The 17123-nt window shown below is 34.6% G+C and overlaps 1 protein-coding gene across 1 annotated transcript; it reads left to right on the top strand.

Moving 5' to 3' along the window:
* Nucleotides 1-2295: 2295 nt before the first annotated feature.
* Nucleotides 2296-16901, top strand: LOC113495820 (4-coumarate--CoA ligase 1-like). The gene is made up of 9 exons (XM_026874784.1): nt 2296-2454; nt 8745-8958; nt 11635-11845; nt 12135-12497; nt 12767-12952; nt 14195-14316; nt 14696-14857; nt 15212-15382; nt 15834-16901. Coding segments are annotated over exons 1-9 (1722 nt in total). The 5' UTR covers nt 2296-2452; the 3' UTR covers nt 16125-16901.
* Nucleotides 16902-17123: the final 222 nt, after the last annotated feature.

Raw genomic sequence — 17123 nt, 5'->3', positions numbered from 1 at the left:
ATAAAGATAGTGGACGTAGATAGAGTATTTATAAGTATCAATATGAAATGACCTCGAAAAATGGTGGTTATTTGATAGCTTCTGTACAAGTTTGTATGTAATATATAAAGTAAGATAAGGCACAACCCACTGTTTAAAAAAATGCAAGTTCTGAAGCCAAACGTCAAACGAAATGTTGATTATGAAATAACTACCTTAAGTCCTAAGCTTTAAGGTCGTAAATTTAGTATTGATGTTAGGCATCCTATACCAACCAAGAGAATTGTATTTATCTGTTTTACGCCCATTTATATTCCTTTTGATATTGATCTCTTAAACAAAAGAATACATGTTTTATTAAAGGAATTAAAAATCGAAGGTATGGGATTTTATGTTATGTGTTAATATCGATGTGGGTAGGTGCAAAGTACTTATAAGGTAATTGTTTTATAATATGCGTAAGAAATAAATTAATTTTTATTATAGCTTGTGTTTTTTCACCCTTCTGTTGCAAAAAGCGATTGCCATCTGCAGTCCAAAGCGAAAGGAGTCATTTGATGATATCCCATCCGAAAAAAAGACAACATCCCACTTGTGGGGTGGAATGGGTTAGAAAGTATAAGCCAAGCAAAGTAACTGGTTTCCAGAGATTGAATTGTGAGTAGTGTTTCATCGTGGTAACTGGTCTTGGATACCAAACTTTTATCATTTAGTTTTTATTTTGTAGGCAGAAAGGCAGCGTTCTGTTATACACACACACACTATGTTGCGCCGTTTCTTCTCTCACAGCAAAAGCACTTAGGAAGGGTGGGCGAAATTGGTGGTGTCTAATGTAATTTGACCGTCAGAAAGTGCTACTTAGTAGCCTAATTTAGTTTGTTTGGCACTTATCCATCATTCATTTCCAGGACAGTTTTTTGCATTAATTATTCATTATTAAATTAAATATTATTCGGGATGAAAAGCATCCGTGAAAGGAATGAAGAAATGTTTTCCAACGTGAATAAACCTTGACTTGACATTGAATAGAAATTGCGATAAAACGAAAAGGTCAACACTGTTTATAATTCAAATTGTTGATAAAAATAAGAAACGTGAGGAATAATAATCTATTGAATTATTAGGTATGAACTTTGACTTAATGTAGATATTATGTTACGTCAATTCATAATTGCTTGCCAGCATAACGACAGTTTGTATTTTGGTAGCAATGGTTCATGAACTCTTGTGGAGGCTATAAATATTTGAACAAGTATAACGACCTGTGTAACGCCATCTAGTAAGCATTGTAGTAAGCTATTATGAAGACTTTTTTACAAAACACCTAGATGGCGCTGCGAGATATACAACTAAGAAGAACTTTAATCTACTTCATAGCTCTTGTAATGGAGTTTTATTTAGCGGTATCACTTATTTTATTGTTTTTATAGTTGCGCTGAAACCGAGACTCTTGTTATAAACCTTACTGTTAGGCCTCGAAAAGACTGTAAATACAGATAATTATTTGAAGAATAAACCAAAACTTCTGTGATTTTACGTTTTTTTTACTATTTTAAGGAAGCATTTAGTTTCCTTAATACCGTTTATCGTTTTTAGAATGGATGACTTCACACTTGAATTCATATGCGGTCAATGTCGTGTGCAAGCTGCAGAAACACAGCCGTCACACACTCTGTTTTCCACCTTCCAGTGTTGTGTTGACAGTGTCGTTTTTAAGAACTGCATGATAACGACTGATTAAAGAACTTGTTTGTTTATAAAAATGTGTTATTAATTTATTGCGAGAGTTGTTTTATCAAATGTAGATAGTAGGATGGTAAAACTGAATTTAAATTTCACTTGCTACAAAAAATATACTGAGAATACCCAATGTGTTTAACATTCATGTTTAGTAAAAATAAACCTCGACAATAATCTACCACTAACTTCAATCGGCTCAAACGATATTTCATTGCAACAATTTATTGGCTGCGATCTTACTTGATCTATCTTACATTTTTTATATTCCACTCCAGTTCCGTACTTTTGACTAGTAAAGGCTTTAAAAATTATATCTTTTTCTAATGCATAAATTAATCCAATGCCTATAATATAATGTAAATTATAAGTGTATCCTTGCTACAGCTAAAACTGTAGCTAGGAATTAGCCGAGAACTTTAAAACGCTCCGCAAACAACTTGTTTACAAACATTTTTACGGATCCCAAAACCGGTAGCTCGACTACAACTCTGTCATAAACTGCACACAACGCTAATCGCTGCCACACCCGATAACCAAGTGTTTTCGATTCACACTCGCAAGTTGCACACGACAGTAGTACACAGAACTATTTTATTTAGTACACAACGCGCAGTCGTCGTGAACGCGCGTGTACCGTCCGAACAAAAATATAACTATTGTGCCAGTGTTATTCCCACTTTAAATGTTTGAATAGTGATTGCCCAAGTCCTACATGTACTTTATTTGAATAAAAATGTAAGTTATTTTTAAATGTGGAATTTACTTTTGTTTTTCAATTGTTTGTTGGTGTTCGTTGTGCGTAAATATTCGGTGCATGTAGTATTTAATGCATTTTGTCTAGACAAGTTATGTGTAATAGTCATAGCTCTTATTACCAAGTCATAAGGTCGTGTTTGGCAATTAATTATTAACAGGCGTTTCGTTAAGCATTTTTTGCATTTTTACACATAAGCCTCTTCTTTAAATATTAGCACATTTATGACGTCAACAAACATTCGCTGTGATCGTATTGAACTTGGGACTCCAGTAATCTGTCATTCTAATGATACCTTCCTATTTAATAGTCACAGGTCAACTTCACTCGAACTGAGTTGAATATCTATGACTTTACCTACATTTATCAGTACTTAATTAACGTTATGTAATTATTAAGATTAGAATCTGGAACAGCAGTAGATAACAAAATAGCGGACGAAAGGTCATAAGAAAACTATCCAGACTGACTCTTTGGGTTCTATAAAATGTTTATAGGAAAAGGTCCTACGGAAAAACAACAGATGAAAAAATATGTTTGATTGTCATTAAATATTAAACGTCAACACGTTCACGGTTAAAAATTCTTTTTCAAACAGCAAACAACAATTCGTTTCACACCCTAGATATATCAAACCATGTAGTTGTATTTATGCACCTATTGTGTATCGATGTATTTAATTCACAATAAGATATTTTTCCCACGCTCACAAATATAAGTAACACTTAAAACAATTGAACACTATTCACAGCTTAATGTAGCTGTAGGTAGGGAACCTATTTCATTCCAGTGTACCTAAGAATGTTTATCAAGAGTAAAGGCGGCTAATGACAAACATTTCGGGCAAATACACGGGAGTATAATTCAAACGACCGAATGCTCAATCAGAATATAGAACCAAAAGACGTCACTTGATGGGAATTTTGTTGAACTGATGGTTTACGTCCCTTGGCCGAATACAATAACGCCAATAAATTTTCACCCGGCTTCAAAGAGTAGGAGGTTCTCAATTCGTCTGTTATTGTTTTCGCACCTGGATGAACCGATTTCATAGGTTCTTTTTATAATAATAATTGGCGTAAATTAGGCGTAATTTGGTATGTACCACAAAAAATCATCAAGTTTGGCTTAGTAGTTTTTATTTGAAGTCGGTTGTATGATTTTCTTGTAAGAACAAAAGAAATGGCTGTGGGAGCAGCCGAAAATAGTTCTTGATTTCGTGCAATTGAGTAGGCCTACGTCTAGCAGTGGACAAATATGGGCTGATGATGATGATGAAAGAAGTGTCCCACAGACAATTTAATCTTAAAGTTTCAATTCGTTTTAATTTTCGAGGACGAACAGCACAATTTTTATTCCTTAAAAACGTTCACGATGATTCATCACTATTGTATTTTGCACTTATAGCGCCAACAACACAACAGTGCATGCAGTTTTGTTTATTAATAGCAGAACGTTCATGACCTTTCGTTTTAAACGAACTTGTTGCTGTTTAAGCTTACCAGAAGCTTTACGCGGAAATTATAATGAAGGCTTTTTGTGCTTAACTATTACTTAATATTGATATTGAAAGAGATTGTGATATCGTATTTATTATTAAAATGACTTTCGTGTGGCGGATTCTTAACTTTTTAAGAGCCGTTTACTTCCGTGTATTTATCTAGATCGCCGGGTTATGCTCGGCTACAACCGAAGTCCTTAATTTGTTCGCATTTGCCAAATTTATCTTTGAACATAATTAGATGGACTATTATGAAATAATTTCTCCTTCGTCAGGTTGAGTATGATCAGACTTTCTCTGACTAAAACCCACCCCTGCTCACCATGTTACCCTTTCGAGCAATCGCGCTGGCCGTCACCAGCATATCCCCACTCAGTAAATTAAGACAACTTCAGTTGTAGAAGAGAGTCATGACAAGATAGTGACCTATAACAGCGTCACTCGCCCAAAACTGCATTCATACTGTTTTTGGTTGACCGTTTAAACTCTTTTATATCAGAAATAAAACTAGTTTGTAGGAAATTCCCTTTCATAGACCATTTACTCAGTCGAGGAACAAAAGCGAATTAAACCCAGGGACTCTACCAATTATCATTCCCTTCTGAACTAAGACTGATGAAGTTATCAAGTAGTTGAAGACACCCACAAATTGAATCACGCAATTCAGCATTTTTACCTATTTGCTCCATAGTTTTCCTACACTGCTCAAGTCTTGAAGTATTCATCTTTATGCATAATTATCTTGTTGACTGAACTGTGTATCAGATTCTAAAAATAGAATGAACAGGTCTATGCGTTCCCATGTAGTATCTATGAAGTCATTTATAAATGTAGTAAATCAAGTAATTGGATTTAATCAAACCGTTTTGACATGTACTTATTTATGTTATTACCACCTAAACATGATTATATTTTTATATCTAGTTGTTGAAGCGTTTTTTTGACGATTAGTACAAGCCATTCGATATATATTATTTTTAACGTGTCTCTTTGAACCACCATCTCATAATACACTATAGATGCTCTATGACTTTATTCGGCTATAGTTGCTTGGAGTTTAACACTGCCAGGTATCAGAGCCTTACAAGAACATATTTTATCTTCTATGTGAATAAGGTAAAGTGTACAAAAAGGGTGTTTGACTAGCCTTTTGGTATAGTAATAGCCTTGATTGCTATAACGAAGGTGGTAGGTTTGATTCTCACATAGAGCACATTTTTGTTTGAAGAGAACGAATATTTTGACTAGATGACGTTGTGTCACTTGTGAATAAATTGTCTACAATTGGTTCATCTCGCAAATCACATTCAACGGTTATTGGACGTCCTTTATTTATTGCTACATAAAGAAAAGTCATCATCGTTGACAGATGAATTAATGATCGTGTTTTGTTTTCAGTCCTACTTCAGTTTATTTTATATGAAACCTCTTTGTTTTCTTATAAAATAAATAAATAATTTCTGTAATTAACGTCATTACAAAACGTTCTTTGTTAGCATTATCTTGTTGAAATTAAGGCTCTAATTCCGTGACAAATGTATTTTTGTCTGCTTTAAATATAAATTTCATTGTTTTTGGTTTCACGGGACAATGATTTAAGACTCATTTGTTTTTACCATGTAACAGTGACATCTCTGTGATCCCTTTACCTTCGCGATAAGTAGATTAGCGTGAAACTAAGTTTTTTATTCTATTTTTAACTCTATTATTTCGAACATCTTATTCATCAACCACGTTTCCTTTTACGGGTCTGCTGTTAAGGATCTCTTGTGAAATAAGCAGTACCCGTGTACCTACATATTATATTCTATGTAATGTTGTGTTTTCCACTACTTCGTGTGAATATAAGCTATTAAATAAACAAACCCCCATAACGCTTTTAACATATATCGCTATAAATACCGTGCTTACGCAACTACTTTACAAGTATTACGTTATTTTTTATATTTAAGTAAAAAAAATATTTAAGTTCAGTTTAATATTTACATAATTAACGTCGTCTTATGTACTAGATGTCAAAACTAATAACATTATTTGTATGACTTATGCTCAACATAATACTACCAACACGTTTATTTGGAAACTTGTTTCATATAATATTTGCGTTTAAAAACCTTATCTTGAATCTTGACTACAAGTTAATGCATTATGCAGAAAGACAAACAAAAGTGAATGTAAATTAACTAATTATCATTAAACATACCGGCTTACAATCTAAACTAGTACAAATAAAAGATTTAGTACATACGTTAACTGTCGAACAACAAAGATTTTTTAGGAGAAAGGCCACACTTGCATGATAAAACGTCGTAATTATTTTATTATTAACAATATTAACTACTCCCACAAGTAGAGTAAACCATTTTTTAACGATTCAAATCACAATGACATGTCATGTACCACAGAATCTTAAAACAAGAGGTTCTGGATCTCATAAATACTTTTCCTGTGAAGGGAACGACATTTTGTTGAATTTATCACATCGCTACGTGAAGTCTAAAACTGAAATAAAACTGAAAAATTGAAATAAATCTCAACAAAGTACGGAATAAGGCTCTAAATGCAGTTAGAAATCACCAGTCCAGTACCTAAGTCCAGCTAAAAATTCAGTCCAAATTCAAAGTAGGAAAAATCACAGAAGAAAATTATAAACCCATTAAAAACAAAAATACATTATAAACAAAACGTAGGAATATTACGATAATGCTTTGGAAGATTACCGCTTGTAATCTTAGTCCGTGTGACCGTATCATTAGATTTTTATCGAGCCCTTATCAACTCATTTGAATGGCATTAGCTACATTACAAGTACTAAACGTTAACGTTTGCGATGGAATAAGGTTTTTTGTTTTATACTTTGAAGTTTACGAAACATAAAAAATAATCTGGAGAAATGGAAGTCAGGTGTCGAAAAAAAGGAAAAATGAACAGGAAGAAGAGAAAATTGATTTCAGGGTGCACTTTTATCCTCGGAAGAAATTTTGAAACAAACTCAGGGATGTCTTTTAAAATCCAGGCCATTGGATATTGTTTAAATGAGAGAATAGAGTATTTCCCAGACTGGCCTTTTGAGGAAAGAACGATATAGCAAGTCTGTGGCTGCAAGCGGCATGTATGGGTCGACTCGTTCATAATGCTCATCAATATTTGAGGGAACCCACATCACGACATTAAATTTTTAAGAACTTTAAAAATGTAATATTATTATGTTCTAAAAAGAAAACGGATTGCGCTTATAAGGCCTTAGATTTACACGCAAAAATAAAACGTCCTTTAATAATTAACTGAGTATAAGCCTAATACCTAGTCTTAATTACTAAATAAAGACCTGGAAAAGATAAGATAGAGCCATAATTAGTCATTAATGTGGGGTGTTTTAGTTTGGAAGATAAAAACGCCTGACATCAGTATTCTGTAGTAATTACAATAACGATTGTTATGTAAGCATTACAAGCAAATTTGTACTAAAATATGCAACAAAAACCTTTTTTTTTTACAGCTATTATGTCATAAGGCTGTGTATACACGAAACCCAAAAAAAAATATGACGCTTGATCTTTGGCCTTAATCGTAATATAATAACTCGTATAAGTTGTATAGAGAAAAACTGCTAAGGACTGATTTTGGCCGTACCATTACCATTATTACTATTCTCGTTTTGCATATCAAAAGGTTGTAATTATAATTTGTTATATTCGGCCGTGATGTCACGCCTGCATCCACACTATGTTCTTGAATAACTTTCTTACCTTTACTTGCCTTCACTACTCACAATGTGTTATGACAAGTGTAACTGTTGTGCGACATCTGTCACATATATGTATAGCTGTATATATAGTTACCGGCATGGATCTTAAGCGCTCGGTAGAAGAGTGGGGATCGCTTTGCGCATCGTAAAATAAAACGCCAATCAATTGTGCGTACTCGACGTCTTGTGATGCATGCAACTACAGCAAAGAACGAATTTCAACCAATCACGAGTGACGGCTATGACGCGATGCGCTACGGGCCAATCACTGCAATTTATCCGCCCCGCACCTCACTTCATACCGCAAAAGACACCCAACAAATCACTTCTGCGCAGGTGAAGGTCAGCGCTCAAGATCCATGCCGGTAACTATACCTGCTGTCCGACGATTGGTTTATTTTTAGCCATACAGGAAGAATAACATGTCCTCTTGGTAAGACTGTTCCAGTCGTGGAAGCTTATCAATCAAGGGACAAGCCCGCTACAAATGCCCGTGATTGCAACCCCCGTAAACATGGATCAACAATGATTGCCAACGAAAAGCAGCCAGCTCTCGCTGTTATGTCCCGAGAAAACGATAGACTGCATTAGAATCCGTTACAACATTCGTTTAAGTCGTGGTAGCCAGACGTCTGGCTTAACAGTCAGGACTTTATATAGTAGTATTTTTCTTCTGCTTCTCCTACAATTTTACTTTAGGTCGTGGTGTCCATCAGACAGGACCAGCAAGGGATTCATTAGTTTAATTTCTACTGGGTATATCTGTACACAGCATAATAAATGAATTGTTGAATGATAACATCTCAACAATCATTGTTACAATTCCAGCTGTGTTTTCGATTTCATTTTTCGTTTGTCATATGTAACGGACTTTGTACTGATATATGTATATAAATATTTTTATCATTATGTAAGTGATAATAATATTATATAAAACAGAAGTCCGTCGATCAAAACCTGTAATAACCAGAAATCCTTTGCAGTTGCTACTGTTTTATAATAATGAACATTCTTCGTTACAGGACAATGGTGCCCAAAAATTTATTCACGGTGAAAACAACTTTATGTTCCGTGAAACAGAGTTCAAAATATGCAAGTTCTGCGATCAGGAAGCACAGTGTATGGACTCAGGATAAAGTGATCAAGTCGCCGTACAAAAGTATTGAAATACCGAAGTACACTTTATACGACTACGTTTGGCAGAACCTGGACAAATGGCCGGAGAGGACTGTCTCTGTAAGTATAATATTCATCATTATCCCTATTGCCATTCATTGCTAGGCCAAGACCTGGCGTCAACGCTATCCCGATCTTGGGCAGGTCCTCATACATCTGCTGACAACCGCAGCAAAATAATATAAAGTTAAAATGTTTGCCCTTTGAATAGACTGCCTCACTAATTTATACTTTGTGTCGCGGGGTTTTACAAACAATTATGTCAATTGCACAAAGACCCAGGACAATTATTCGTGGATCATACAAACGCTTGTCCTACGTGATCGAATTTCTAATTTGGAAAAAATTCCTCCCCATTTTTTATTTCATAACCATATTTGAAATCCCGTTGAAAAAAATTGTAGCTGTAGCTATAGATATTTTTTGTCATTTTTTACCACTAAGTATAGTCGTCATGTTTGCATTTAAATGCTTTAAATCTTTGTTGCATAAACATTTCCTCTGTTTCCGGTATTTCTCCGTTTATTCACCGCTATATTCATAACTTCTTCAGTGACTGCTACTTGCTCAAAACGGCTTCCATATTGCGTTGGTAAACAAACCCTGAATTGGTTTGTGAAGGTTTAAAACAACTATCGCCCAGCGGAAAAAAACAAGGCTTGTTAAACTGGAGTCTTTCTTAATAATGTAGAATTAGTACTTGAGTTTATGATAATTCTACATATATGAGAATTGTGTAATGGTAATTGGTATATATAAAACTTGTATCCGGAGTATTTGGTTGTATTTGGAATCCCACTTCTGCTAAAGATATGAATTTGCAAAACAGAGTTCGATGCAGAAACTTCATACACTAAGCTACTAATTTCGACTTAGCACAACTATCATTTCAAATCTCAATACTTCTTCGATAATTATAATAAATGTTGACTTAAAATCCATTGATGATGAGGAAACACGGTGTTTTATTTAAATCATTATCACGATGGTAAAAAAGCAAATGAAAAATAATGGTAACAGTAATTAAGGCAGAGTGGCTACGTGCATAACATCACGTAGAGGCTTTGATAGTGGACCAATTTGAGACCATTAAACTTAACGTAGTAGATCATTCATAACTAACGTGTTTTGAACAAGAAATTACTCGGTTATTATGTGGATATAAAGAAGTATATACGGATCGAGATTAAAGTCAATTTCGTTTTTGTTAATATTTTGCCTAGTTGATGTGATCTTTTTTATGTATCTTATCTTTTTTTCTAATTTCTTCTCTTTTTTTTGCTTTCAATTTAAAAACATAAGCTATCCCTTTTTGACTAATATCTGTCGTGTTTCGACACGGCGGCAGTTGTCGCTTGTCTTGCTTTATCTTCAATACAGTGCCGCTTCTCACAAACATCAAGAAGATAAGCTATACCATTACTGTCGAGAGCAAGGATGGCTTGACGTGGCATAAAAATATCATTGCCATGCCTTTACCATACCAAATACATTGATTTACCCCTACAGATATTATCCTTGAGACCCACCAGAAATTCCACAATTTAAACGTGGCAACCTTTAATTTAGAAGGTAAAAGTAACATTGAGAAATCCTTTGAATGAGCTATTCCATTTTTATAATTTATTCTATGATCCGTATTCCAGAATCTAGTCCATCCAAATGTTGTCTGTAAAAGATCACTTTTAGCCATAATACCGCCCGTTGTGGCACCATATACATTTGACGGGCCTGTTGGTCTAGTGGTTAGTGACCCTGACTGTTATACCGGAGGTCGTGGGTTCGATTCCCGCCCAGGACAAATGTTGTGTGATGAGCTTGATCATTTGTTCTGGTGTCTGGGTGTAATTTATCTATAATATGTATGTATTTAGAAATATTTAAGTAAGTTTATCAGTAATCTGGTTACCATAACACAAGCTCTGCTTAGCTTGGGATCAGATAACCGTGTGTGAGTTGTCCCAGGATATATAACTATTTATTTGTATCCAATCCTGTCCTTTTGTGGTGTGCAATAATCAATATTCTATTCTACATTATGAAATTCGAACATACATAATTTTTGACAAACTGATAGAGTAGCTTTCAAACTGATAAAATTATAGTGAAATGTTCTAGGAATACCTGTCAAACCAGTAGTTATTATCATATCTGAGTATCGGGTTTACATAATCAACAGTGAGTGCACTTGATAACTAATCTGTTTACAATGACTACGTTTTTAAATGTTTTGCCAGGTGTAATCTTATCAGCGGTTGGATATATTATTATTGTTCAAAACAAAAGGAATTTACTGATTAATTTGTTTTTAGAATGCATAGGACAATTTTGGGTAGCGACACTACAAAGAATATTAATAATAGGTTTACAAGTTTACTACTGACTATCATTCTATGGATTCTCGAAACATAATATGTATGATCTCACCACTATTACCTCTCAAAGCCAGAGCTCTTAAGTTTTGTCGTCACTACTTTTCTAAAATAAGTCTCACAATTTCCATCGTCTTTAAAATTGGTTAATGTAACTGTATAAGCATAGACTTCTTTCCTTCTTGTTCTTATCCCGTTTTATTCGGCTCAACACATTTTTTTGTTCCTGTCGTGTCAGTCAATGCGCTATCACTTTCACTTACATCGTTTTTATCCTCCATCCTCCTGTCCATCCATCAAGCAGCAACAAAGGATTTTCGTTCATCTTTTTAGTCTGTATTGATATCACTTCTATTTCTTTCAGGTATGTGCTGTCACGGGCCGCGGGTACACTTACGAAAAAGCTTTTAAACTGTCAAACACATTCGCAGCAAACCTTCGCAGGAAGTTCAAGGTTCGCGATGGGGATACCGTGGCGGTGATGCTCCCAAACATTCCCGACTACCACGTGGTATCCCTGGGGATATTGGAGGCAGGAGGAGTGATAACCACCCTCAATCCAATTTATACTGCCCGTGAGTACTTTTAGATTGTACTGGAAAAAAACTGAACAGTCCACTAGATAAGTGACGTGTAAAATCCCCAGCTGTTCAAGCGAGAGAGTGAGAAGTGGTAATAAATCGTTATCATCCATTTAATACTAAGCTGATTAGTTAACTGAAATTTCAAGAGTCAACGCTAAAACATAAATTACACGAAATTTAGACACTTTCATAAAAAATGGTCAAGTTGTTAAATTGTTTTGACATAATTCACCTTATGCGGACTAAGCTTTTAAACCCAATTATATTTTTCGTATTTCAGACGAAGTCCAGCGCCAACTGTTGTTATCTGACGCGAAGATCATAGTAACACTACCAGAGACGGTACCGACAATTAGGGAGAGTTTGAAAATGGCCAAATTGAATATTCCCATAATCGTAGTAAAAACAAATGGGGAACCAATCCCTGAGGGAACAGCACTCTTCAACGAATTGAGTGAAGATGTGCACGTTGATAAGTCTTGCCTTAAAGAAGTGAGGAGAGGTCCAAATGATATCTGCTTTCTACCGTATTCTAGTGGGACTACAGGACTACCAAAAGGCGTTGAGTTGTCGCATAGGAATATCATAGCAAACTGCGAACAAATTAATGAACCATTAGTTAGAATGCACAATGATACTACACGTAAGTTTGTTTTTAAATTTAGTTTTATGAAAAGTATTATAATTTGACAATCAGCTACTACTGTTTTAAGATTAAATAAAAACAATTCAGCGTGTTTCAAAAAAAAAAAGCTGATTTATGTATGTATGGATGGATAGAATATTCTTTACTGCGTTCTATGTAATATATTCGTCAGTTTAGATTACTCTCAATAGCTTCGTTAATACCTCAGAATAAACTTATACCAAATCATGAAACAGCCATTATATTGTTCACTTTTATTTCCTCAGCATCTCACCAGGACGTGATAATAGGAGTGTTACCGCTTTACCACATCTATGCTGCGTCAGTTCTCATGTTCCACAAGATGTCTATGGGTGCGAAACTGGTGACCTTGACGAAGTTCACGCCGGAGAGCTACTTGAAGACCATCGAGAAGCACAGGACTAATATCGTGATGGTTGCACCTCCGATAAGTAAGTGATTATGTTTTGTCTGTAATGGTTCAGTTGGTCGATGCTTTATCTGTCAGCTGTCGTCTGCATCTTTAAGAAATGTATTGTTGTGCTCATTAGTAATGATAATTGATATCAGTTTATAAATATCCGAGTGAAGGGCAGGGTTCTTCTAAAATAGGACGAGTTTGGGAATTGTCACATTTTTTAACGACTCCCGAAACTAGGGAATTACCTAACATTTTTATCATGAAGGGTTTCACAAACATTTAAGACCAATGCACAGACAACTCAGACTCAGGTCGAAAAACTATGGATCAAAAAGTACTTGTCCTACGCGATTATCGAAAGTTTCAAATTTGAAAAATAAAAGTAAAGGCACATACATTTTAAAAATATTTATGTCCATACTGTATTCGCGTTATGTATTCAAAACTTGATATAAAATTAGAATATTAAATCAGCGAAAACCCAAGCAAAATTCTAAAACAGTCGTATTATGTTAATCATATTGCGTAAGTATCATTAGGAATCGCAAACAGTTTGAAATTACACAACCATGTCCATAAAATTTGAATGTGTAAATACGTGAAACTTAGCACACATTGACATAGATGGAATGTTTAAAACATAAAAAATATCGTCACGTAGGCCCGTACACACATACAAACACACACATACAGCTGTTCATTTGTTTACTTCGAGTTGGTAAACCATATCGCCACAAGGTCGTTCCGAGACTCGAATGTCCGGATTGTAGACAACTTGTACGGGCAACACGGGTCGATGCCCCCTTGTTTGTTTGTCAATAAGGACTATTATTGTTTATACTTTGATAATCATATCATTTAAAAGCTAGTCGGCTAACATCGGTCATTAAATATGATAAAATGTAGGAGTGGCTAGTTCGATGTTTGACCTGTTTTTGTTGATAATGTTTATTTTTGACTGCAGTGATGAATCTATTTATGAGGTTTATCAAGTATAGATGTTTGCTGTGTCCATTCCAAAATATTCCAATCTCTTTGTAATTTTCCTAATTGTTAGTAGATACTAATTAGTTACGGATATGGATTAGCTATAGGTATTTACTGTCAATTAATTGTGTGCTACCTACGGTCATTAATTATGAGTTTTCAAAAAATACCATCCTTCAAAGAATTATAATTGTTGGTAATATAAATACAAATTTTGATTTTCTTAATCTGTTTTACTTTGAACCCTTAACTTTTACTCTATTTATCGTTCTGTTTCCTGTTCCAGTACTACTCATGGCCAACCATCCAGCGGCAACTGCAAAGACATTTGATCCAATCGACAGCATTTGTAATGGAGCTGCACCATTGGCAGCCAGTGATGTTGAAAGGCTTATGAAGAAGGCTGGGGTAAGCATCCATACGACTCGTCTTGCCGTATCCGATAGGGTCTACAGTTTATTACTAATAAATAAATTTTGTGATTGTTTTACAATGGGCAGATCAAATAAAGGAAGAGGAATTAAGTAGCGAAGTACCGTGTTTTAGAACTGCAGGGCACTTCATATCCAAAACAATACCAGAGTCCGAAAATAAATATGAAAATAGCTTTAACGAGAATTTAATTAATATTTAAGACAATGAATTCACATTTGTCATTATAATAACAGCCTGCATGAGCGATCGCTCTCTTTTAACGTAATTCGATGCTAGACGAAAAACCAACAGCACATAAAAAATATGTTTTTGCTAATTTCACAGTTTTAATCTAAGTACTTTTCAATTTCAGCGTCAATTGGACTTCAGACAAGGTTATGGTTTGACTGAGACATCTCCAGTTGTCACAATATCTCCGAAAGGACTGAACCGCTACGAAGCAACTGGACCACCCTTAGCAAGTACTGAAATGAGAATTGTTGACGAAAACCTTAAGAACTTGGGCCCTAATGAGGTTCGTATCTTTTCAAAAATCGTTGGATGGAATAGATCTGCATTGTCATAGTTTAAATTTATACTTTTGAGGAGGTATAATATGCCACACCTTCGCAAACAAATATAAACGTCTGTTTCAAATCAATATTTGCCTAGCTTGTCATTTGGAAGGCGATAATTTCCCGATCATGATTCAATAATAAGAAAATTCCTAAAATACTTTTCGAGTCAACAAAATGTCAGCAGTCACGTTCTGTGTTGCTAATGACTGGAGTCAATACAAATAGTTCTTCCAATCAAAGATATAAGTAACTTACTTATAAGTAATCAATAGTAAACCTAAAATTGTAAGAATATTTTTTTATGTTTTCAGAGGGGTGAGATCCTTGTGCGAGGTCCGCAAGTGATGAAAGGCTACAGGGATAACCCTCAGGCAAATAGCGAGGTTTTTACCGAAGACGGCTGGTTCAGAACTGGTGACTTGGCTGTCGCCGACAATGATGGAGTCGTCACCATCGCTGACAGACTAAAAGAACTCATTAAGGTGATTATAATGTCATATTTCAAAATGTCAATAGCAAAAGGTTTCTTAACGTATACAGAAGAATGCTTACTGCTAGTTGATGATTAAAAAATTGGAATCCCAGTTTTCCACGACGGCTTCATGGTTTTCTTTATATAAAATCACGTCCTACTGCTGGGCCCAGGTTTCTTCCCGTGTGGGAAGGTCTGAGCATTTTCTTCGGGTTCGGGTTTTGCATCAACTATAAATGAATAAAAGTAGCTCAGCAGGTACCCGAACAACTGAGACAAATAAATACCCAATTTTTATTTGAAATTTACCTCTTTCTCGTTGTCTTCTCTGGTTATTGATAGAGGTGACAGACCTCTACAGACAATGTGCATCCGACTATAGAAAAGTCCAATTAAAAAAAAAACGTTTCGTACCTGTGCAAGATTGCAATCACTTCCTTAATCAATTAAACAATTCACAGGTGAAAGGTTTCCAAGTACCTCCAGCAGAACTGGAATCCCTCCTACGCGACCATCCAGCTGTCACAGACGCAGCAGTCATCGGCGTTCCCCATCAAACCAAAGGAGAAACGCCAAAAGCCTTTGTAGTTCTGAGGAATGGTCAGAAATGTACTGAGAAGGAACTCAGTGCTTTTGTCAATGAAAAAGTGGCTGCCTACAAACATGTTGAGGACATTACATTTGTAGAAAGTGTACCAAAGAGTCCTTCTGGGAAGATTTTGAGACGGGTTTTGAAGGACCAGTACTGCTAGTTTAAGTTCACTGTTGTTCTATAAAGCATTAATTTAAACTCTGTTGTGGATGGAAAAGAGTCTATTATGGTTTGTCCACGTCTAATATTTTTTAAATACCGTTTGTTAGATCGCCATATTGCGACTGAGTAGATGCGTATTTTTTCTCTTGTATTTGTTGTTATTCAGTGACAATTGTGAAGAGGAAATGTCTTTATATCTTCATGTTGCCAAATTATCTTATGTGCTCTTTAATTTGCATTATATAGATTTTCATCTCTACTTTAATTATGAATTTTCTTTACGTAATGTTTTTTTATTCGGTTAATCAGAATGAAGTGCACTTATTATAAGCGATAAGGTCGATGTAAACTACGTTTAAGTTGTTTTTTTTTTTTGTAAATGGTAGACTCACAACTGAAATAAAAATACGTATTTTTGATACTTTTACATAATTATATTAAATATGAATATTGTTGTTGATATTTTAGATATTATTTTAAAGGGTATTTTGGTAGCATTTTTTGAAAGGCTGAAAGAGCTTTAAGAAAGCTGAAAAATTATTAAAGTTTAAAACTTTTTATTAAATCAAACGAATAAATTGAATCTGTTTTTGTTTAAATTGGGTCCTCATTGTCAAATTACGAAATTACATTGATTTAAAAACTTCAAGAGTGTAAATAATACAGATATATTTTGAAGAGTCAGGTTTTATATCATACTATTTTTAATTTAAGTATATTTTTTTTATTACTTTTTGTTATTATATGAGGAAAAACATGAAAGTAAACTTTATAATGAAAAGGTTTTTCATTTATTTATCATGGTGACATGTATTGAAGAAAAAACGCAATTTTAAAAAGGTTTTTCATAGTTAAGTACACAACGTGATTTTTTAGTCGTCTTACAAAAGCAGCCCAGTTCATGTATCCAAAGACTAGAACACGTTCATGATAAAAAAATGGGTATTTATGAGATTTGAATAAATTTAAGATGCAATTTTTATTCAATATTATGATG

Source organism: Trichoplusia ni, chromosome 7, assembly GCF_003590095.1.
Source record: "Trichoplusia ni isolate ovarian cell line Hi5 chromosome 7, tn1, whole genome shotgun sequence".
Classification (NCBI taxonomy): Eukaryota; Metazoa; Arthropoda; class Insecta; order Lepidoptera; family Noctuidae; genus Trichoplusia; species Trichoplusia ni.
This window is presented reverse-complemented; position numbering and strand designations above follow the sequence as displayed.

What these genes read in the sequence shown, in the direction of transcription:
- LOC113495820 (XM_026874784.1), top strand. An exon ending in GGCCGGAGAGGACTGTCTCT is followed by an intron (nt 8,959 to 11,634) that starts GTAAGTATAATA and finishes TATTTCTTTCAG; the next exon opens with GTATGTGCTGTCACGGGCCG. An exon ending in AATGCACAATGATACTACAC is followed by an intron (nt 12,498 to 12,766) that starts GTAAGTTTGTTT and finishes TTATTTCCTCAG; the next exon opens with CATCTCACCAGGACGTGATA.